General features: G+C 51.6%; 2 protein-coding genes across 5 annotated transcripts in view; one reads left to right on the top strand and one right to left on the bottom strand.

Moving 5' to 3' along the window:
- Positions 1-54: 54 nt before the first annotated feature.
- On the bottom strand, positions 55-9,630 carry NLE1 (notchless homolog 1). Of its 4 annotated transcripts, XM_069542663.1 has the most exons (13): positions 9,532-9,630; positions 9,258-9,401; positions 6,675-6,892; positions 5,986-6,065; positions 5,075-5,151; positions 4,804-4,901; positions 4,244-4,436; positions 3,611-3,746; positions 3,399-3,445; positions 2,500-2,702; positions 768-927; positions 603-673; positions 55-398 (listed from the first exon to the last, which is right to left on the bottom strand). In XM_069542663.1, the coding sequence occupies exons 1-13, from the start codon at positions 9,553-9,555 to the stop codon at positions 386-388; spliced, it is 1,464 nt and encodes a 487-aa protein (XP_069398764.1). In that variant the 5' UTR covers positions 9,556-9,630; the 3' UTR covers positions 55-385. The 4 variants fall into 4 exon arrangements, with proteins under 4 accessions (XP_069398764.1, XP_070145323.1, XP_070145324.1 ...); XM_070289222.1 differs by lacking the exon at positions 5,986-6,065 and having other exon boundaries at positions 9,532-9,582; XM_070289223.1 differs by lacking the exon at positions 5,075-5,151 and having other exon boundaries at positions 9,258-9,534.
- Positions 9,631-17,318: 7,688 nt separating this feature from the next.
- Positions 17,319-23,418, top strand: part of UNC45B (unc-45 myosin chaperone B) — a 30,911-nt gene continuing 24,811 nt past the window's right edge. The window contains exons 1-5 of the mRNA XM_069542662.1: positions 17,319-17,703; positions 18,320-18,487; positions 19,188-19,224; positions 20,533-20,708; positions 22,115-22,204. Coding sequence (XP_069398763.1) covers positions 18,320-18,487; positions 19,188-19,224; positions 20,533-20,708; positions 22,115-22,204 — 471 coding nt within the window. The 5' untranslated portion in view covers positions 17,319-17,703. The remainder of the gene's footprint in view (positions 17,704-18,319; positions 18,488-19,187; positions 19,225-20,532; positions 20,709-22,114; positions 22,205-23,418) is intronic.

The following is a 23,418-nucleotide window of genomic DNA, read 5'->3' as shown; positions in this document are numbered from 1 at the left end:
AACTGACCCAGCGTAGACCCCTGGGCATCGAGGACAGGAATCGTAACCCAAACGCACAAAATATAAATTATTTATTTGGTCACAGAATCCAGGGCCTGACCCTGAAGAGAGACAGCATTTAGAAAAAGCAGCAGCTGGTCATCGCCCGGCTTTTCACAGCTGCTCGCGCCAGCAAGGTACCAAATGATGGCCAAAGACTGGGCTCAGTGACGACATCCTGTGACCTTCGACCTCCCGTTCTGCGGAGGGACCCCCGTGGGGTCTGACCGAGGACAGCAGGCCACGCTTGTTCTCAAGGTCATCGCCCAGCCTGAGGCCTTCCGTCAGAGCAGGCAGCGGGCGGAGGCTGAGTCCAGGTGGGGATCCCAGAGACCTGGGGGGCTTCTCATCGCCTCCATCTGTGAACAAGGGCAGGGAATGGGATGGTGACCCCAGCTCAGGGAAGGGAGGCACCACAGAGTCCCAGGAGCCCACGATGGGGGAGAGCCTGGGCAGGTGGAGAGCCCGTGGAACTCTCCACCACGGGGGACGACCACGAGGGCAAGGGCGGGAGAGCCAAGCACACCGGCCGCCACTGCGCCCCACCCTACCCCCAAACTCACATCCGGAGGCACTTGTCCTTCCCACCGCTGGCCACTCTCTGGCCGTCGGGACTCCAGTCGACAGCATATACCTAAACGGGGGAGGGAGACAGCGGTGCAGTGAGCAGGGCTGGGGTTGGGCGGCAGGCTTCAGTCCCCCGCTCAGCCCACGCGGGTCGGCCGCACCTCATCCGCATGGCCCGGCAGGTCCGTGGACAGCTTCCGGGCCTTCACGTCCCACACCTTCAGCGTGCTGTCGCTGCTGCCGCTGACCAGGAGCCGGCTGTCGGCCGACCACGCGATCTGGTACACGGCAGCCACGTGGCCGCGCAGGGAGGCCAGGTACCTGGGCCGGGGGAGGGGGATGAGGACAGATGTGAGACCTGGGAACACGTCTGAAGGGTCCTCGAGGCCCCCAGCAGTCATTCTTAACCGTGGCTGCATGTCAGGATTACCTGGGAACCTGCATAAAATCTCACTGCCTGGCCCCCACCCTGGATCAGTTTAATCTCTGCTGGTCATTGCGATTTTGTAAAAGTGCTCCTAGGATGCTTCTTGCCGGGCTTCCACGCTTGCTCAACTTTGCAAGCCTTGGACTCCAATGCCCCCATCTCTTGGCCCCATCGGCACGACACCCCCTGCTCTCCCCACCCCAGCAGGTGCCTGCTGACAGGTGGCGTGGAGGAACAGTGGGCCGGGCCACTGGGACCTGGTCAGGACAGAATGACTGTGTCTGCTGGTGCAAGTTGTTGGGCCTGAGACTGTTTCCTTGTCTTAAAAAGGAGCTGGGGACTTCCCTGGGGGTCCAGTGGTTGAGAATCCACCTTCTAATGCAGGCGACTCGGGTTTGATCCCTGGTTGGGGAACTAAGATCCCACATGCCACGGGGCAACTGAGCCCATGTCTGCAAGAAGAGAAGGCTACATGCCAAAGTGAAGACCCCTCACGCTGCAACTAAGACCTAACCCAGACAAGTAAATGAATTTTAAAAAAAGGGAACCGAACAGCCTATTTCAAGGACTTTGGTGTGGAGATACACGGAGACGGACACGTAAGTCCCCCTTTGGCCTCAGGAGTGTTTCCCCACTCCTTCCCCAACCCATGCCTCGACCTCTCCTCCTATCAACTGGGAGGGCACTGTGCCTCGTCACACCACTGCTTCTCAGACCTGAAAGGTGACCTTAAATGGTGGGTTCTGATCCCCAAGCTCTGGGCTGGGGCCCAGGGTTCTGCAATTCCACCAAGCTCCCAGACAGGTAACGCACTGTCAGATCTGTGGACTCCACTGTAAGGAGGGCCAGATAACAACTAGACCACAGACCTACACTACCCGCTGCATCCCCGGCCCTTGGCCGGCTTTCAGACCATCTCTCTCCCTAGGCGTACAAGGAACTAGCCATTTTCCGCGCCCGCTTAGTGAGGGTGCTGAACATACCACCTCATTTAATCCTTGTGATAAGGCTCAGAGGTAAGGGGTCTGCACACTCAGAAGAGGAAAGAGGCTCAGAAAATCCAGGGACTCCCCTGGTGGTCCAGTGCTTAGGAATCCGCCTGCCAACGCAGGGGATGGGTTCGCTTCTTTCCTGGTCTGGGAAGATCCCACATGCCCCGGGGCAGCTAAGCCCACCCCGCGTGCCACAACTACTGAGCCCGCCCACCTAGAACCTTCACAACAAGAGAAGCCACTGCAATGAGAAGCCCGCACGCCACAATCAGAGAGTGGCCCCCGCTCACCGCAACTAGAGAAAGCCCGCGAGTGGAAACGAAGGTGCAGCAGAGCCAAAAATAAAAACGAAATAAATAAATATTAAGAAAAAACTCCAACCACTTGCCAGAGCCACACAGTGAGAAAGCAGCAGAGCCGAGCTCCGTCCGGAGGGGGAGCACCCCTCCTCCCGGGCCCACACCCCCCACTCACTTGCCCGTCCTGCCGTCCCACAGCTTGATGGACTTGTCGAAGGAGGCGCTGGCGATGATGCGGGAGTCTGGGGAGAAGACCACCTGGTTGATGAGGGCCTGGTGCCCCGTCATCCGTGCCAGGGGCTTCTTGTCCTCTGCTGGGGACCATAGGAACAGGGTGAAGTCGTCTGAGCCAGACACCAGCCTCTCTGGGCCCCGGCCCTGCGGAGGCAAGAAAGCGCACACGGTCTCAGGGAGGAGACCCGACCTCAGAGGCGAACACTCCACTGTCTGCTCAATCATGGGCTCTTAACCACCGGACCGCCAGGGACGTCCCACAGTGGGATCTTAAAAGGGGGGAGGGTTTTATATGCGTGTCTATCTGCACCGTGTGTAGTGTATACACGTGTATGTGAAGTCTCGGAAAGGAGACACGAGACACTGGGAGAGCTGGATGCTTCCAGAAGGAGCCACAGAGATGAGAGGCTCTCCACCACCTCCTTCTTTTGTGTTCTTTGAACCCTAGACTATCTGAATGTGTTACTGAAACTAAATGAAATTTTAAAAAGAGAGGGACTTCTCTGGTGTCCAGTGATTAAGACTCCATGTTCCCAATGCAGGGGAGAGGAGGTCTGTCCCCGGCTGGGGAACTAAGAGCCTGAATTCTGAGGCCAAAATAAATAAACGGGTACCTTAGAATTACAAATAAATAGATAAGCAAAAAAAAAAAAACCAAAAAACAAACACAAAAAACCAAAGTGAAATAAAATGATCCCCAGCACACTAAGATTTTAGAATTGTAAAGGAAGAACTTTGGGGGGACAGTACTTTATGTACTAGGGCTAGAACTGAGCCTGTGCAGGGTTTGGGGGATGAGGAGAAACCCCGCATGGAGTTGGGGATGCTGGGGACACTCACCCGCACGAGGTTGTAGCGGCTCAGGGCCTTCTCCTTCAACTCCTGCACTGTGACCAGGCACCAAAGGAAAGAAGGAACAAGGCTGATGAGAAAATTCAACACGGACAGCAAGCACCCCCCCATCCGGCCGAGGCTGGCCCCTCACACGTGAAGCCAGAGAGCTGGCTCCTTCTCAAGCAGCTCTTCCTCCCTGCCTCCTCCCGCTCACTCACAGGACCCTCGGAGGTCTTGGGCGTTCACTGAGGCCTCGGCAGGCTCAAAGGCCCCCGTGCGCAGGGCGTAGTCGGTGCTGAGGGCCATGGTGTTCACCCAGTGGCCGTGGCCTTGCAGAGTCCGGCACAGCACGCCCTAGGGTAGACGGAGACAGGTCAGATGCCCACAGAGCAGTCTGCACCCCTGGGAACATGAATGTCCAGGTCAGCCCCAGAAGACGGGGGTGCCCACAGGACTCAGAAGCAGGGCCCTCATTCACTGTGATCTGAATCAAATCACCCATCAGATCACTCACTGTGATCGGAATCAAAACTCAAACCCTCTGGTCAGATCAGTGTTTCTGAAAATATGTTTCACAGAAGAGAAATGTCAGGGAAAAAGGGCTCTAGTCCAGTAAGTTTGCGATACAGCAGGTCTGATAAACCTAAATAGGCTTCCGACAGCAGGAAATTCCAGGGCCTGACCATGCTCAGGGGCCCTGGACTCTCCGCTATAACGTGGCACCGACCCCAGGACCCACTGTTCAAAAGCACCTCCCTGAGCAGTTCCCGGAACAAGTTCAGGAAACACTGGTTTGACATCCCTGACCAGCGATTTCCCCAGGCTGGTTCCGGACCCTTCCCAGCTCTTACATCATGAGCCCTCCAGACTTTGATGGTGCGGTCCTGGGAGGCCGAGTAGAGAAGCCCGTCCCCTCCCCACCGGAGACAGGTGACTGACTGTGTGTGCCCGGTGAGGATGCGCTCGCAGAGGCCCGCGGTCGTGTCCCAGACCCGCACGCTGCCGTCCTTGGAGCTGCTGGCCACGTAGCGACACTCGGGGTTGCTGGAGAGGAAGAGACGGGTCCTCACTTATGAGCAGGCAATGCCTGTCTTCCCACGCTGCCTCCTGATGCCCAGCTCGAAGGCTGGGGATAACGTCTCGACGGCTTCCTGACCCCACCATCTGGTGGCGCTGCAAGGTGGCTCTCAGGGCCTGTGATGAGCATCCTCCACCCCCACTCGCAGGTGCAGACGACCTTCCCCGCTGCCTGCCACGCCGTCACTGCCAGTCAGAGCCCCCACCCTGTCCCCTAAGACTCCTCTGCACCGAGCACGGGTAGGGTCCCTAAGACTCCTCTGCACCGAGCACGGGTAGGGTACAGCTTTGAACCCCTGGCTCCCAGTTCACCCCAGTTGTCAGTGTCACTTACGCGTGGAGGGGCTCCCAGCTCAGGGCTGTGATCCACTTGCTGTGGCCAGTGAGTGCCCTGCCCACTTGCTTCCCTGTGCTTGGGTCCCACAGGAGAATCTGCAGGACAGAAGCTCATCAAATAACCCTCCCCAACCTTCCCCTGGCCCCACCCAAGGTCCCCTGCCCATAGCCCCCAGCCACCCCTCCCTAAAGACCCCAGTACCTCATTCTGAGGTACTCCCAGGAAGGGACTCCAGGGTCCCCACCTAAGTACCCCAAGCATCATCTACCTGGCCATTCTTACAGCCTGAAGCCAGCTTCTTGCCGTCTGGGGACCAGGATATGCTAAGGACCCAGTGTCTGTGTCCTGGGAAAGCAGGGAGGGGAGAGAGGGGGGCCACACCTGTCTTTATCCCAAACACTCAGCAATGCCTGGCATACTGCAGAAAGTGCTATAGCTAGCTGCCAAATAAATGAACGCTCAAACACCGATCGAAGGGATGAGACTCCCTAGGCAAATGGCAAACCCTCCCCAAGGGCCAGAGCCATGCACCTGCTGCACAGATAACACCACCACTTTCTAACAGCTCCTCACATGCCACGTGATATAAAATTCTTGCACACGTCAGCCCCCTTACAATTCTCACGATAACTCTAGAGTATGGAACAACGCGAGAAGTATCACTCCCATTTTCCAGATGAGAAAACTGAAGCTTAGAAAGGAAGCGAGGCCTACACACAGGTCACCTCACTAGTGTGAGGCTCCCAGGCCAGCAGCATCAGTACCACCCGGCAACTTGAAATGCAAATTCTCAGGCCACATCCCAGACCGGAGGAGACAAAAATTCTGGGGGTGGGACCCAGAAATCTGTATTTTAACAAGCCCTCTAGGTAATTCTGATGCATGTTCAAGTTTAAGGACTACTATGTCAGAGACCGGACTTAAGCCCAGTTCTCCTTGCTACCAGCCAGCCAGTCCCTGCCCGCATCCTCACACTGACTTTTGGGTCCAGTCTCTGCTTGTTTGTAAGTGGCTAGTGGGGCTCAAGGGTAAAGTCTCAACCTAGGAACTGGCAACCGCTAACTGGATATTAAGAGGCTGGAGTGCGCTCTGGGCCTCCCAGGAACTAAAGAGCTGAATGAATCATCCGCCTGCCACTGTATCAACCCCTGCTCTGTGGGTAACTGTGTGCGCACCGACCCTGGCATGTGAAGTGTGGCGTCTCAGTGCTGAGATCCCAGAAGCGAACTGTCGTGTCTCCGGAGCCACTGGCCAGGTACCTGGGGAAGAAGAGGGGCAGCCTGACCTCTGCACTGGGGACAAGGGGTTGGTTTGGGCCCCACCCAAAACACTGCACATGTACATTCCAGCAGCCTATTCAACTGTCTTCTGGGAACAGAATCTGGGAGTGGAAATTTCTCTCTCTTCTGAAAAGGAGAACTATAACACCCAGGCCATCTGGGAGAAGACTCAAGGAGGTAATTTCTCTCCTTGTCCTTCCTGAAAGGAATGGCCACAGCCATAACCAGTTTAAGCTTCTTATTATCCTCAGAGAATTGTGAGAAGCAAATAAACCCTGTTTCTCAGAGGAACAACTGACTCAGAGAGGTTAAGTGACTTGCCGAGGTCACACAGCAAAGAAGGGGCAGAGGTGAGCTTGCAGCTCAGCTCTCCTGAGAGCAAGTCCAGGAAGGGCTCCTCCAAAGCAGGTGTCCTTGGCCTTTGGGGACAAAATTTCAGTGGGTGAGTCACTTACTTCCACCCTGAGCCCAGAGCTTGGGTCAAGGAAAGGCAGCCAGAGGCCCCACTGAGCATAACTTGGGGGGTCCCCCCACCCCAGCCAACAGCTGCACCCACACTCCCCTCCATGACTCTGCAGCTGTCCTTACTTTCCTGTGGGGCTGAAGGCCACGGAAATGACCGCCTCACTGTGACCCTCCAAGGAGCTGGTGCAGCGGGTCACAGCGCGAACCCTGAAGATAGCTTGTGGCTGGTAAATGATGTCCAAGACCTTCTCTGTCTCCACCGCCTGGGACTCCAGGGTCCTCCCCAGTGAGGAGACGATCTCGGCATCATGGACATAGAAAGCCAGTGGCAGCGGATCCTCCTGGAGGACAACAGGAAAGGGAAACCCCCTATCAAAGGATGGGCAGGGCAGCCTCCACCGGGGGACCCTCCCCTCCCCACCCTCTGCAAGCTGTGTGCAGGCAGCCTTCTTTTCAGCCACCCTGCTTGGGATACCCCCATTATTACCCATTGAGCAAGACCTTTTCAGTCCTTCAAGATCACCTCCAGAATATTTACAAATCACTTTAGAATCCTTTATCTGCATCTCACAACCACCCTGACAGATAGGCATTCATACTGAAAAAACAGAGCAACCAAGTGATTCGCTCAATGTCCTACTGCTAACGACTAATTCAGGTTCTTCAGACAGAAGTCCAGGGTTAGAATTAGTATATAGCATTTAAGGCATTTTCTAAACCACCACACCAGGCTCTATAATGTGTAAGAAGCATTCAAAAAGCTGATTGAAAATGCAGACTCTCTGCTTCACCCTTGGGTCTGGTGTAGTAAGTGTGGGGTGGGGCCCAGGTACTGCATTTTTAAGCAACTTCCCCCACCTCCAATGTTGTTGTTCAGTTGCTAAATCCTGTCTGACTCTTTGGGTCCCCATGGACTGTAGCCCGCCAGGTTCCTCTGTTCTTAGAATTCTCCAAGCAAGAATACTGGAGTGGGTTGCCATCTCCTTCGCCAGGGGATCTTCCTGACCCAGGGACCAAACCAGTGTCTCCTGCATTGCAAGCTGATTCTTTACCACTGAGCCACCAGAGAAGCCCACCGCCAACAGAGGGCAGCACCTTGATAAACACTAGCAGGTTAGGGTGGAGAAGGCAGTGGCGCCCCACTCCAGTGCTCTTGCCTGGAAAATCCCATGGACGGAGGAGCCTGGTGGGCTGCAGTCTATGGGGTCACCAAGAGTTGGGCACGACTGAGCGACTTTACTTTCCCTTTTCACTGTCATGCATTAGAGAAGGAAATGGCAACCCACTCCAGTGTTCTTGCCTTGAGAATCCCAGGGACGAGGAAGCCTAGCGGGCTGCCGTCTATGGGGTCGTACACGACTGAAGCGACTTAGCAACAGCAGCAGCTTAGAGGAAATCAGTCCTGAATATTCATTGGAAGGACCGATGTTGAAGCTGAAACTCCAATACTTTGGCCACCTGATGTGAAGAACTGACTCATTTGAAAAGACCCTGATGCTGGCAGAGATTGAAGGCGGGAGGGGAAGGAGACGACAGAGGATGAGATGGTTGGATGGCATCAACGACTCAATGGAAATGAGTTTGAGTAAACTCTGGGAGTTGGTGATGGACAGGGAGGCCTGGCGTGCTGCAGTCCATGGGGTCACAAAGAGTCGGACACGACGGAGCTGACTGAGCAGCTTAGGAGAGCAGAAGTTTTGAGTCTGACGTTTTGAGTTCCAACTCCAAATCTACCACCTACGGCACAGCCTGTAGGCTGTGCACACAATCTTCATTCTTACACACAATCGAATGACCGTAGGCATCACTTCATGGGAAATAGATGGGGAAACAGTGGAAACAGTGTCAGACTTTATTTTTTGGGGCTCCAAAATCACTGCAGATGGTGACTGCAGCCATGAAATTAAAAGACGCTTACTCCTTGGAAGAAAAGTTATGACCAACCTAGATAGTATATTCAAAAGCAGAAACATTACTTTGCCAACTAAGGTCCATCTAGTCAAGGCTATGGTTTTTCCTGTGGTCATGTATGGATGTGAGAGTTGGACTGTGAAGAAGGCTGAGCGCCGAAGAATTGATGCTTTTGAACTGTGGTGTTGGAGAAGACTCTTGAGTCCTTTGGACTGCAAGGAGATCCAACCAGTCCATTCTGAAGGAGATCAACCCTGGGATTTCTTTGGAAGGAATGATGCTAAAGCTGAAGCTCCAGTACTTTGGCCACCTCATGCGAAGAGCTGACTCATTGGAAAAGACTCTGATGCTGGGAGGGATGGGGGCAGGAGGAGAAGGGGACGACCGAGGATGAGATGACTGGATGGCATCACGGACTCGATGAACATGAAGCTGAGTGAACTCCGGGAGTTGGTGATGGACAGGGAGGCCTGGCGTGCTGCGATTCATGGGGTCGCAAAGAGTCGGATACGACTGAGCGACTGAACTGAACTGAACTGAGCACTGTAAAATGGGGAGACAGTGGGGGGCTGCGACAAGGAATCACTGTGATGATGCGCCCAATGTGTTCAAAACCCGCGGTCTCTCCGCAGGTGGGCCCTGAAGATGGGCGTGTAAATCGCTCACTCGAATCACATCTTCCGACCCTCCCCAAGGGAAGACCGCAAGGCCGGGTTGTCAGCACTTCGGGGGAGCGGAGGGGGCCCTGGTACCAAGACCTTCGGCCTTCCGATCCCCCGCGTGCCCGAAGCTCACCTGGGCCAGCAGAGCGTTGCATACGAGCTGCAGCTTGTCCGGGGTAATGTCCACCGGCACGTCGAACGGCGAGCCCAGCAGCTGCCCACCCTCATCCTGGAACTGCACGAGCAGCCGCTGCACGTCGCGCGTCGCCGCCTCGTCCTGTACGGACAAGCGCGGTGGGCGTCACTCCCGCGGCTCAGTTACCCGAGGGCCACCACTCCCGCCTCCCTCCGGCCTCGGGAAAGCGGGCGCGAGAGCCCGGCCGCGGGCCCCGCCCGCACTCACGCACCCCCACCGCGGCCGTGGCCGCCATCCTGCGTCCCCACGTGGAGGAAGTAACTCCGGCGTGATGGAGCGCCGCTGCCGTGGTTCAGCGGCGCCGCAGCTCGCCTCATCGCCCCCTGGTGTCGCGGCGGGGAAGTGCCGCGCCCCGCCAGGCCTCTGGCATTGGGCGTGGGCTCAGCTGGTACCCGCCTCCACACCCTACGCTTGGCGGACCGGTGGCCGCCTCGGCGTTCAATCTCTCCCAGTGCTTTGCAGGATACTGACAACCTTTTGTCTTTTCAGAATAGCGATTCTTAGCCCCAGTTTTCAGTTCAGTTCAGTCGCTCAGTCGTGTCCGACTCTTTGCGACCCCATGAACCGCAGCACGCCAGGCCTCCCTGTCCATCACGAACTCCCGGAGTCCACCCAAACCCATGTCCGTCGAGTCGGTGATCCCATCCAACCATCTCATCCTCTGTTGTCCCCTTCTCCTCCTGCCCTCAATCCTTCCCAGCATCAGGGTCTTTTCAAATGAGTCAGTTCTTCGCGTCAGGTGGCCAAAGTATTGGAGTTTCAGCTTCAACATCAGGCCTTCCAATGAAAACGCAGGACTGAGCCCCAGTTTTCAGTTCAGTTCAGTTCAGTCGCTCAGTCGTGTCCGACTCTTTGCGACCCCGTGAATCACAGCACGCCAGGCCTCCCCGTCCATCACCAACTCCCGGAGTTCACTCAGCTTCATGTTCATCGAGTCCGTGATGCCATACAGCCATCTCATCCTCGGTCGTCCCCTTCTCCTCCTGCCCCCAATCCCTCCCAGCATCAGAGTCTTTTCCAATGAGTCAGCTCTTCGCATGAGGTGGCCAAAGTACTGGAGTTTCAGCTTTAGCATCATTCCTTCCAAAGAAATCCTAAGGTTGATCTCCTTCAGAATGGACTGGTTGGATCTCCTTGCAGTCCAAAGGACTCTCAAGAGTCTTCTCCAACACCACAGTTCAAAAGCATCAATTCTTCGGCGCTCAGCCTTCTTCACAGTCCAACTCTCACATCCATACATGACCACAGGAAAAACCATAGCCTTGACTAGACGGACCTTAGTCCGCAAAGTACTGTCTCTGCTTTTGAATATGCTATCTAGGTTGGTCATAACTTTTCTTCCAAGGAGTAAGCGTCTTTTAATTTCATGGCTGCAGTCACCATCTGCAGTGATTTTGGAGCCCCAAAAAATAAAGTCTGACACTGTTTCCACTGTTTCTCCATCTATTTGCCATGAAGTGATGGGACTGGATGCCATAATCTTCATTTTCTGAATGTTGAGCTTTAAGCCAACTTTTTCACTCTCCTCTTTTACTTTCATCAAGAGGCTGTTTAGCTCCTCTTCACCTTCTGCCATAAGGGTGGTGTCATCTGCATATCTGAGGTTATTGATATTTCTCCCAGCAATCTTGATTCCAGCTTGTGTCTCTTCCAGTCCAGCGTTTCTCATGATGCACTCTGCATAGAAGTTAAATAAGCAGGGTGACAATATACAGCCTTGACGTACTCCTTTTCCTATTTGGAACCAGTCTGTTGTTCCATGTCCAGTTCTAACTGTTGCTTCCTGACCTGCATACATATTTCTCAGGAGGCAGGTCAGGTGGTCTGGTATTCCCATCTCTTTAAGAATTTTCCACAGTTTATTGTGATCCACACAGTCAAAGGCTTTGGCATAGTCAATAAAACAGAAATAGATGTTTTTCTGGAACTCTCTTGCTTTTTCGATGATCCAGCAGATGTTGGCAATTCGATCTCTGGTTCCTCTGCCTTTTCTAAAACCAGCTTGAACATCAGAGAGTTCACGGTTCACGTATTGCTGAAGCATGGCTTGGAGAATTTAAGCATTACTTTACTAGTGTGTGAGATGAGTGCAATTGTGTGGTAGTTTGAGCATTCTTTGGCATTGCCTTTCTTTGGGATTGGAATGAAAACTGACCTTTTCCAGCCCTGTGGCCACTGCTGGTTTTCCAAATTTGCTGGCATATTGAGTGTAGCACTTTCACAGCATCATTTTTCAGGATTTGAAACAGCTCAACTGGAATTCCATCACCTCCACTAGCTTTGTTTGTAGTGATGCTTTCTAAGGCCCGCTTGACTTCATATTCCAGGATGTCTGGCTCTAGATTAGTGATCACACCATCATGATTATCTGGGTCATGAAGATCTTTTTTGTACAGTTCTTCCGTGTATTCTTGCCACCCTCTTCTTAATATCTTCTGCTTCTGTTAGGTCCATACCATTTTTGTCCTTTATCGAACCCATCTTTGCATGAAATGTTCCCTTGGTATCTCTAATTTTCTTGAAGAGATCTCTAGTCTTTCCCATTCTGTTGTTTTCCTCTATTTCTTTGCATTGATCGCTGAAGAAGGCTTTCTTATCTCTTCTTGCTATTTTTGGAACTCTGCATTCAGGTGCTTATATCTTTCCTTTTCTCCTTGGCTTTTCGCCTCTCTTCTTTTCACAGCTATTTGTAAGCCCTCCCCAGACAGCCATTTTGCTTTTTTGCATTTCTTTTCCATGGGGGCGGTCTTGATCCCTGTCTCCTGTACAATGTCACCAACTTCATTCCATAGTTCATCAGGCACTCTATCTATCAGATCTAGGCTCTTAAATCTATTTCTCACTTCCACTGTATAATCATAAGGGATTTGATTTAGGTCATACCTGAATGGTCTAGCAGTTTTCCCTACTTTCTTCAATTTGAGTCTGAATTTGGCAATAAGGAGTTCATGATCTGAGGCACAGTCAGCTCCTGGTCTTGTTTTTGTTGACTGTATGGAGCTTCTCCATCTTTGGCTGCAAAGAATATAATCAATCTGATTTCGGTGTTGGCCATCTGGTGATGTCCATGTGTAGAGTAGAAGCCACCAAAATGAGAAGCTCTCATGCTGCAACAAAGAGTAGCCCCCGCTCGCCACAAATAGAGAAAGCCCACTCGCAGCAATGAAGACCCATCACAGCCAGAAAAGAAAAAGAAAGATGTTATTGCCTTGATCCTTATCACATACTCCTGCATGACTATATAACCTCTCCCTACTCACCAGAATTGGCCTGCAATGCAGGAGACCTGGGTTCGATTCCTGGTTTGGGATGATCCCCTGGAGAAGGGAAAGGCTACCCATTTTGGCCTGGAGAATTCCATGAGCTGTATAATCCGTGGGGTCCCGAAGAGTCAGACACGACTGAGTGACTTTCACTTTCACTTTTCACTCACCAGGGCAGTGGGGCACAGCACTTGAAACGCTAGTGTGCCGGTACTGTGTTCCCCCTTTGCCCGACAAACTAATAGAGTCACTCTTTCCTTCTCCTCCACAGTTCTGTCTGCATATTGCTGTTCAGCATCAGTGCACAGACAGCCGAGATTTTGGCCACAATACTGGTTCCTACAGTCCCTACATTTGCCTACCTGTCTTTACCCTGCTTCCTCCTCTTCACATGGCAACCAGGGTGATGTTTCAAACCAAAACTCTGCTCAGTTACTTTCTGTCTTTGTTACCCTACAAAGCCTCCCATTACAGGCGGGAAAAATCAGACTCCTTAAATGGTCCACTCAGCCTTAGTTCCCTCCTGCAATTTTCTGGAACTGGTATGAACTGAATTGTGCACCCACAACTCCAATTCATAAACTGAAGCCCTAACCCCCAGTGTGACTCTATTTAGAGACAGACTCTAACGCTGTTGTTCAGGTGCTTAGTCTGTCCAGCTCTTTGCGACTCCATGGACTGCAGCATGCCAGGCCTCCCTGTCCTTCACTCTTTCCCAGAGCTTGTTCAAACTCATGTCCATTGAGTTGATGATGCCATCCAATCATCTCATCCTTTGTTGCCCCCTTCTCCATCTGCCTTCAATCTTTCCCAGCATCACAGTCTTTTCCAAAGACTCTTTGCATGAGGTGGCCAAAGTATTGGAGTTTCAGCTTCAGCGTCAGTCCTTCCAAAGAACACCCAGGACTGATCTCCTTAGAAAGGACTGGTTGGATCTCCTTGCAGTCCAAGGGACTCTCAAGAGTCTTCTCCAACACCACAGTTCAAAAGCATCAATTCTTCGGTGCTCAGCCTTCCTAATGGTCCAACAGGAAGTAATAAATGTTAAGTGAGGTCATAAAGATGGCATCCTAATCTGATAGGACTGATGTCCTTTTAAGAGGAGGACACACAAGAGCTCTCTCTCTTTCTCCTTGTCTCTCTCTTTGCTCTCACACAGAGAAGAGGCTGTGTGAATACAAGAAGATGGTTGTCTACAACCCAGGAAGTGAAGTTTCACCAGAAACCAACCCATATGATGGCACCTTGATCTTAGGCTTCTAGCCTCCAGAATTATGAGAAAAGAAATTTTTGTTGTTTAAGTCATCCAGTTCAGTTCAGTTCAGTCGCTCAGTTATGTCTGACTCTTTGTGACCCCATGGACTGCAGCATGCCAGGCCTCCCTGTCCATCACCAACTCCCAGAGCCTGCCCAAACTCATGTCTGTTGAGTCAGTGGTGCCATCCAACCATCTCATCCTCTGCTGCCCATTTCTCCTCCTGCCTTCAATCTTTCCCAGCATAAGGGTCTTTCTAATGAGTCAGTTCTTCCCATCAGGTGGCCAAAGTATTGGAGCTTCAGAATCAGCATCAGTCCTTCCAATGAATATTCAAGACTGATTTCCTTTAGGATGTGCTGGTCTGATCTCCTTGCAGTCCAAGGGACTCTCAAGAATCTTCTCCAACACCACGATTCGAAAGCATCAATTCTTTGGCGCTCAGCTTTCCTTATAGTCTAACTCTCACATCCATACATGACTACTGGAAAAACCATAGTTTTGACTAGATGGACCTTTGTCTGCAAAGTAATGTCTCTGCTTTTTAATATGCTGTCTAGGTTGGTCATAACTTTTCTTCCAAAGAGCAAGCGTCTTTTAATTTCATGGCTGCAGTCACCATCTGCAGTGATTTTGGAGCCCAAGAAAATAAAGTCAGCCACTGTTTCCATTGTTTCCCCATCAATTTGCCATGAAGTGATGGGACAGGGTGCCATGATCTTAGTTTTCGGAATGTTGAGTTTTAAGTCAACTTTTTCTTTCTCCTCTTTCACTTTCATCAAGAAGCTTAGTTCTTCTTCCCTTTCTGCCATAAGGGTGGTGTCATCTGCATATCTGAGGTTATTGATATTTCTCCCAGCAATCTTGATTCCAGCTTGTGCTTCATCCAGCCCAGCGTTTCTCATGGTGTACTCTGCATAGAAGTTAAATAAATAGGGTGACAATATACAGACTCAACGTACTCCTTTCCCAATTTGGAACCAGTCTGTCATTCCATGTCCAGTTCTAACTGTTGCTTCCTGACCTGCATACAGGTTTCTCAAGAGGCAGGTCAGATGGTCTTGTATTTCCATCTCTTTCAGAATTTTCCACAGTTTGTTGTGATCCACACAGTCAAAGGCTTTGGCATAGTCAATAAAACAGAAGTAGATGTTTTCCTGGAACTCTCTTGCTTTCTCAGTGATCCAGCAGATGTTGGCAGTTTGCTCTCTGGTTCCTCTGCCTTTACTAAATCCAGTTTGAACATCTGGAATTTCATGGTTCATATACTGTTGAAGCCTGGCTTGGAGAATTTTGAGCATTACTTTACTAGCGTGTGAGATGAGTGCAACTGTGCAATCAGTGGTATTTTGTTAATGGCAGCCTAAGCTGACGAACACATACAGAAATAGTTCCTTGTTCTTCAGGTCTTGCCTTAAATATTTGTTCAATCATTTAACAAAGGTCTCTGCCAGACATTGTTCTAGGAGCTCTACATATGTTAACTCATTTAATCATTTCCTCAGGGAAACTTTCTCTGAAATAATGTCATGATTCCTGATTGTAAGGTTTGAAAACTGTTTGGTATACGTCAGAAATCACAGATACACGGAATTCTTTCATGCACTCATTAAACAAATGCTATTGAGCACCTAGTACCTCCCACTCCACTATTCTTGCCTGGGAAATCCCATGGACAGAGGCACCGGTGGGCTACAGTCCCTGGGGTCGCAAAAGAGTCAGAGGTGACTTAGCGACTAAGGCAACACCCGCTACATACTACACACTGTTGCAGACACTTGGAATGTGTGAATGAACAAAACACACAAATCCTTATGCCCAGGAGTGTTTTCTGCTTCCGTAATCATTCACAGTTCCTGGTACATGATAGTGGTATAGTCGCTCAGTCATGTCTGACTCTTGCAACCCCATGGACCATAGCCCGCCAGGCTCCTCGGTCCATGGGATTCTCCAGGCAAGAACACTGGAGTGGGTTGCCATTTCCTTCTCCAGGGGATCTTCCCGACCCAGAAGTTGAGCCCATGTCTCCGGCACTTTAGGCAGATTTTTTTTACCAACTGAGCTACAAGGGATTTCCTGGCAGATAGCAAATGCTTAAGAAATGCTTGTGGAATGAATTACTGCATCAGGATTTTAATCCACAGTCCCCTGGACTTGAAGTCAATCTCCACCAACGGTAGGATCTTTTAACATTTTCTGTCACTGCTACAGAGAGCTGTCCGCAAAGGGGTTCAGGGTTGGCGACACCATGAGGGCAGGGAATTCACCCATCCATCCATTCATTCATTTATTCAGCCAACGAACATTTATCAGGGCTGGACTTTGTGTCCAGCAGGGCAGTAGGACTTGTCCAAGGTCACAGAGCTGTGTTTTCAAGGTGACAGAGCTAAGAGCAGAATCTAGTGTGAGTGATCCCGCCTACGCTTTTTTCCTTCAGTGTCTTTTCTCAGCTGCGGTCAGGTCAGTTTGAAGCAATATGGGAGAGGGGGTCAGAATGGTAGTGATGTGAAGCAAAGTGTCAACACAAAAAACTCATTTGTTCATTCATTCATTTAAGAACATGCATTGGGCACTGATTCTTCCAGGCTCTGGGCCAGGGAAAATCAAACTGCATGAGACGCTGTACTTGTCCTCTGGGAGGGCACTCACTGCCTAGTCTCAGGGACACAGAAAGCTGGGAGAATTCTAAATCCAAGTGGGGGACAACCTCATAAATTTGTCTCAGTTGAATAAGGAGAAACAATTCCTGTCCCAGGGGAGACCCTCTCTGGTGGCAAGTATGTAGTGATGTGGTTTTTTTTAATTAAGAATTTGTAATTTAATTAAAATTTCAGCATCACGGTACAGTTGAATTACAATAGTGTATAAGTGTCAGGTGTGCAACACAGTGATTCACAGTTCTTAGTGAATATACAGTTCTCGTCCCAGGAAGCCCCCACCCCCACCCCTCTGATGAGGGGGACTCAGCAAGTCCCAGTCAGTTAGTGGGCACGGTCCTTGGTTGCAGGGAATTCCCAGGCTTCCTGGGAGTCTTTGGGAGAAGATTCAGTCCGATGGGGGACATACAGAGCCCATCCTCAGGGAGCTCCTAGCCTGGGGCCGGGGGAGGGAGACCAAATACAGCCCCTCCGTGCAGACAGGGAAGAGCCGCCGAAGATGTGCAGAGTGGAACAAACACCCACTTCCACTCAAGTGAGACGGCAAGTCCATGGATCTTTCTGAAAAACAAGGACGTTTTCAACGGGTGGAAGGGGCAGGGGCGCTGTGGACAAGGGGGAGAGGGGAAGGAAACTTCCTCCCTCCCTCCTCTTCCCTCCTCCCTCCAGAAGGGCATTTCTGGAAGTCTCCAGCGGGCCTGGGACCTGGGCAGCTGCTCTGCATGTCCAAGCCTGCCAGCCCCTCAGCTGTCACTCTGCTCCCAAAATAGCAGGCGTGGGGGGAGGGGAGAGGAGGTTGTTTATCTGGGAAGGAGGTGGAGAAGGGGGCATCCGAGCTGTGCCTAGGTAGCGGGGGTCTGCTGGGGGTGCTCCTGTCCCTCTGGATCTTTCTATCATTCTTTGGGGAGTTAGGAGCCCCTGTTGCCCCCAGGACTGGCCCTGAGTGGGATGCGGGGACAGAGGTTCATTGGAACCTCCACGTGGTAATGACTGTCCAGTCTGGGGAGGGGGAGGTCCCGGAGTATCAATGACAGACGCCAGGGGCACCTGCCCCTGTGGCCAAATATGGTCTGGAGCCACTGGCTGGGGTGATAAAGTCTCCTGGGTGGGGGCTGGGAGGGGCAGACTGACGCTGGCCGGCTGGGGGTTCACACACAGAGGAGCCGCACCCCAGGAGGACGGAGCAAGAACATTGTCCTTGAGAGAAAGTGAGCTGGCCTGGAATGTTCCTGGGACCGGGGAGGTGGAAGGGGGGACCCAGGCATTTTAAGGCCTGCAATGAGAATTCAGGCCCTTGGTGTGGTGGCTTTACCCATCCTGCTGGGAGGGAGATGGAGGGAGGAAGAGGGACTCTTCTTTTAAAAAAATAAAAAAATCAGAGTATAGTTAACAATTTTGCATTAGCTTCAGGTGTACCAAGTGATTCAGTTATACATATAGCTATTCTTTTTAAAAAAAAAATTATTTATTTTTATTTATTTAGCCACACCAGGTCTTACTTGCAACAAGTGGGATCTAGCTGCCTGACCAGGGATGGAACCCAGGCCCCCTGCATTGGAAGCATGGAATCTTAGCCACTAGACTGCCCAGGGAAACCCCTTCTTTTTCAAATTCTTTTCCCTAGGAACAGAGACTCTGAGACCCCTCTCAACTTGGGCCCCACTCTTAGCAGACGCTGTGATGTCCTCCTGGACAGTGGATTGGTGGGGGTTGAGGGGATGGGCATCATCCTCCCTTCCATCGCGGTAGGTGGGGACCCTGGAGCTCCAGACTCAGACCAGGAGCCCAGCCCTGGGTCTGGAGGGAGCTCTCCTGTCCTGACAGATGGCCGAGGCGGAAGCGATGCAGCTGAAGGAGGAGGGGAATCAGCATTTCCAGCTCCAGGACTACAAGGCCGCCACCAAGAGCTACAGCCAGGCCCTGAAGCTGACCAAGGATAAGGCCCTGCTGGCCACGCTCTATCGGAACCGGGCGGCCTGTGGCCTGAAAACGGTCTGGGAAGGAGAGGGCTGGGGAGCTGAGGGCGGGACTGGGATGCGAGTGAGGGGGCAGCTCCCTCCTCCTGACCGTCACGCCTGTCCTCCCAGTGCCCTCTCCTGGAACCCTCAGGTTGGAGCAGAGAGCCTCCCCTGCTTTCCGGTACCCATCGCCTGACCCACTCCTCTGGGAGACGGGGAAGTCATCCATGGAGACAGTTCTCATCTCGTGGGAACTGGCGTCCGGACAGGGGCTTTTCAGAGCTTATTTCATGGCATCTTAGCCACAGACCATGAGGTCGCTGCTACTCTTGTGCCCATATTGCAGATAGGAAGCTCGAGACTCAAGAGGAGGGCTCAATAACTTCCCCAAGAGCTCTAGGTAGTTAGCAGCAGTGTGTACATGCTAAATCACTTGAGTTGTGTCTGACTCTTTGCAACCGCATGGATGATAGCCTGCCAGGCTCCTCTGTCCATGGGATTCTGCAGGCAAGAATACTGGAGCGGGTGGCCACGCCCTCCTCAGTCAGCAGCAGAGCCAGGTTCAAGCCTGAGTGTGCCTGATGCGTGCCCGCTTCTCCACACTCAGCGAGGAACCTCTGGCCTCTGACAGTGGCAGCGGCCAGCAAGCCCTGTCTCCTCACCTCCGGGACCCTCTCTGGCTGTCTCTGTGTTGGGCCCACATTAACCAAGTGTCTTTCTTCCCTGTTTCTCAGGAGAGCTATGTTCAGGCGGCTTCCGATGCCTCGAGAGGTGAGCCCTCGCGCGCTCTGACCTTGCCCTCCTTCCCTCCCCCTCAGCATCACTGTTTAGTCTAAGAGGCTCTTGACACTCACAGATTGTATAAATGCCACCCTGGACATTGTAGGCAGGGCTTCAGATGGACCTTGTGTGAAAGGATGCTCCAGGAAAGCCGTCCCTAAGTCACATCTTTACACATTAAATGTGCTGGAGCCGCTCCTGGAGATCCTTTTGTCACAGCAAGGACACAGGCACTTTGGTGGAGGTGAGGATAGGTTCCTGGGGGAGGGGCTGCTCCCTAGAACCACTCTGTGGGGACCGGGTTTCCTAAGGGAAGGAGGGAGGTATTAGTTTATTCCACAGACACTAGGAGAAATAAACACACATCAACACTGTTTTCGGAGTGCCTCAGGTTCTGGGAGAACTTAGATTTAAGAGCATGATCAAAATGGGAAGACTTCTGGCTGCATTTTTAGGGTTATAATATGCAGAACGAAGGGGATTCTCCTCTGCATAGGTCTGTGTTGGCTTTTGATTGGATCACTAATTTTTAAGGAGAGACAGAGATAGTCTGGAGTGAGTTCGGAAGGGAAGGTCTTAGCTGGAGAGGGGACTAGAAACCCATCCTGTAAAGAGCAGAAAAGTGGCAATATTTAGCTCAGAGAAGGAACTCCCGGGTGGGACAGGGAGCTGCTTTCAAATTCCTGAAAGGCTGTCACAAGGAAGAAGGATTGGATTTCATCTCACAGTTTCCAGGACTGGACTTAAGACAAAAGGGCAAAGTTACAGGGAGATATATTTCAGGTTGGAGGAGGGAGGGGCTTTCTGAAGAAGCTGTCTGCCTTGAGATGGAAGGTGCTCCGCACAGCTGGAGGTATGCAAGCACCGACTGGATTGGTACTTGGCAGGGATCAAGGAGCCAAGACTGGAGAGTCAGGAATTGAATGAGATGACCCTTAAGCTCCCTTCCAACCTTGAGACAGTGATTCTTACCACCTCCCTAACTGCGGGGAGCCTAGGACCAGATGGTCTACCTCAGGGGTTTCCAGTCTCTGGGATCTAATGCCTGATGACCTGAGGTGGAGCTGATGTCATAATAATAGAAATAGAGTGCACAACAAATGTAATGCACTTGAATCATCCCCAAACCACACCCCTCTTCCAGTCCGTGGAAAAATTGCCTTCCACGAAACTGGTCTACAAGGAAGCACACTCTCCAAGGGAGAGATGGAAGCCCTGGGGTTGGGGGGGTGTTGTGGGGGAGGAAGGAAGGTGGTCTGCCTCCCGGCCCCCTGAGCCTCTGCCTGCTTCCCTTGCTAGCCATTGATATCAACTCCTCGGACATCAAGGCTCTGTACCGGCGATGCCAGGCACTGGAGCACCTGGGCAAGCTGGACCAGGCCTTCAAGGATGTGCAGCGCTGTGCCACTCTGGAGCCACAGAACCAGAGCTTCCAGGAGACACTGAGGAGGCTCAACACCAGCATCCAGGAGAAGGTGAGCTGGATCCGGAAGGTGGCCCTTCCTACAAGCCTCGGCCACCTCTCCCCATTCCCAGTAGGGACCAGTTAGGGCAGTGGGACACCAGGGCTGGCCTACCTCCACTCCCTTGGATGGAGTGGTCACGTGGCACAGAACAGCTGGGCCGGTGCCCCTGTCTGTGAGGATCAGAGACGCCGTGATGCTTGTTCAAGGGTACAAGCCAGATAGGACTAGCATACCAGTCTTCTCAATTCCAGATGGAGGCTTAAAAAAAAAATTGCAACTTAGTATGTCTTCCTCTTAGTATGATCTTTCTCTCTTTCTAGGAGGACAAAGGCAGCATGAGAAACCTGGGAACTGGGGGGAGGATGTTGCTGGGGGATGCAGGAGAGCCAGGAACCAGCAGGAACAGGGGCTCTTTCCTAGGAAAATGGAGTGGCCTCAGGGAACTGGGACCAGAGATAAGGGTCCTGCACCCTCTGTCCTCACTTAGCTGCCAGTTTTCTGAGGGATGCCCTGGGGTGCCAGCTTCCCCACTCTGAGAGCAGAAGGGTAACTTGATCACGCGTCTCCTTGCTCCGGGTCGCAGTGACGTCTGGATGCCTGGGGCAGCCCCATGGAGGGACCACAGTGTTCTGTCCAGAGTGCAGACTCCAGAGCTGTCAAAATACAGACCAACGAGTGATCAGTGAAGGGGTGGTGACTGAGCGACTTCCTGAAAGGAAATGACCGCAGGGGGGAAATAGGTGGCACTGTGGCCCAGCAGAGCAACGCTCAGAGCACTGGGGTTGGGGTTGGGGTTGGGAGAATGAGGGATGGAGACATTCCAAAATAACCGTTCAGGGACTTCCCTGGTGGTCCAGTGGCTAAGACTCAGCGGTCCCAATCCAGGGGCCTGGGTTCGGTCCCAGGTCAGGGAACTGAATCCCACATGCTGCGAGTAAAGATCATGTGTGCTGCTGCTACTAGGACCTGGGCACAACCAAGAGAATGAATGAATGAATGTTTAAAAAGGAATAAAGAAGGAAAAAATGGTTTACATTTGTTTCAAGTGGTACTTGAAAGCTGCTTCATGTCTCTGACCCTAGAGATACTTTCCTGTTTTAGCCCATATTTAAATGTCTAACAGTGAGGCTGCAAAATTGGGGTGATGATCTTTTTGCCTTCCAAGACTTGTGAAGACTAAATGGGACCTCGAAAGTAATTAAACTGTAAGCTTTGTGGAGCAAAGACTTGATTTTGTTCTTGTCCCACCGGTAGTAATAACAGTTCAGTTAGATGATTGTTGGATGGATGAAAGAGTGATGGAGGCGGGCACGAAGAGCATGCCCTAATATTACCTGAGATGACCTTTGAGTGGAGTTGACTGAAATGATGGGATGCCCACCTGCCTTCTTCCCCACTCCCCCCTCTCTCCTCAGCTCCGTGTGCAGTTCTCCACTGATTCGAGGGTTCAGACGATGTTTGAGATTCTCCTGAACAGAAACAGTGAAGGGGATAAACTGGAGAAGGTAAGTGCTGGGCAAGCAGCGAACCAGAGGAGGGCGCTCTGGGGGCGCGCAGGTAACTGCTTCCTCTGCGGACTCCGCCCTTGTGTCCGGACCGTAACGTCCCCGACTCGTGCTGGCGGGCGGCTCCTTGGAGAAGGGAGACAAAGATGGGCCAAACGATAAGCACTTTAGGAAACAGTGTGAACTCTAAGAAGGGCCAGGGTTAGGGTGAGAACCACGAAGAGAGTCAAGCTCAACACGAGGAGGTGCTCATGTTGAGTCATGCTCAACAGTTAGAACGATGAGGGTTGAATTCTGTCTTTGTATTTCTGCTATTCTGTTCAGCGTGTATTGTTTTTTGCAATGCATGGATTTTGATATTTTAAAACATTGCATTCAATACCATTTATCTTGATTACAGAAGTTTTTTGTACCCCGTAAAATCTGCACCCAAGGTAAGTGTCTTACTTGCCTCACCCTAGTTTTGGGCCTGAGAAACAATGACACGTCAAAATAATGCTTTACTCCATTTCAAAATGGAGCAGCATCATTCTGAATTATGAAGATCATTCTGCAGCATCATTCTGAATTATGAAGATATTTATTCCTAATATCTTCTTAACCAAATTTGCTGCATTTTTAAATGTTTCTTTTTTCCTCCTTCAGAGGGAAAAAATGAATATCTGAATATAAGAATTTAACAGAAGATGCATGGGGAATTTTTGTTAGTTTTATGATCAGTAATCATATAATATGCAAATATCAGGGCTTCCCTAGTGGTCCAGTGGTTAAGACTGCCTTCCAATGCAGGCAGCTTGGGGTTGATTCCTGGTTGAGGAACTAAGATCCCACATGCGGCAGGTGCAATCAAAAAAATTTTTTAATATGCAAGTATATTTTATAACAAACTCTTATGAGGACTTGATGAGCTGTTATATATATATACATGAAAGGAGCACTTTGTACTCTGAAAAGTACAAAGCCCTTGACTGATAGAGTGATGATGGTTCTGCTCATGCTTGCCTGAAATTCTTTAATCAGCCTGCTCCCCAGCCTCTTGGGGGGTTCCCTGGTGGCTCAGATGGTAAAGCATCTGCCTGCAATGCAGGAGAAGGGGGTTCAGTCTTCGGGTCAGGAAGATCCTTGGAGAAAGGAATGGTTACCCACTCCAGGATTCTTGCCTGGAGAATCCTGTGAACAGAGGACCCTGGCCAGCACAATCCATGGGGTCGCAG

Source organism: Ovis canadensis, chromosome 11, assembly GCF_042477335.2.
Source record: "Ovis canadensis isolate MfBH-ARS-UI-01 breed Bighorn chromosome 11, ARS-UI_OviCan_v2, whole genome shotgun sequence".
Lineage (NCBI taxonomy): Eukaryota > Metazoa > Chordata > Mammalia > Artiodactyla > Bovidae > Ovis > Ovis canadensis.
Note: the sequence above shows the minus strand (reverse complement) of the source record. Positions and strands in the feature narration are given on the sequence as shown.

Bases quoted from the DNA above. Each gene is read 5' to 3' on its own strand.
- NLE1 (XM_069542663.1), bottom strand. From the start codon at position 9,555: ATGGCGGCCACGGCCGCGGTGGGG. The intron at 6,893-9,257 runs GTGAGCTTCGGG...GTTGTCCTCCAG, and splicing joins GCAACGCTCTGCTGGCCCAG to GAGGATCCGCTGCCACTGGC. The intron at 2,703-3,398 runs GTGAGTGTCCCC...TTGCCTCCGCAG, and splicing joins GCCGCTACAACCTCGTGCGG to GGCCGGGGCCCAGAGAGGCT.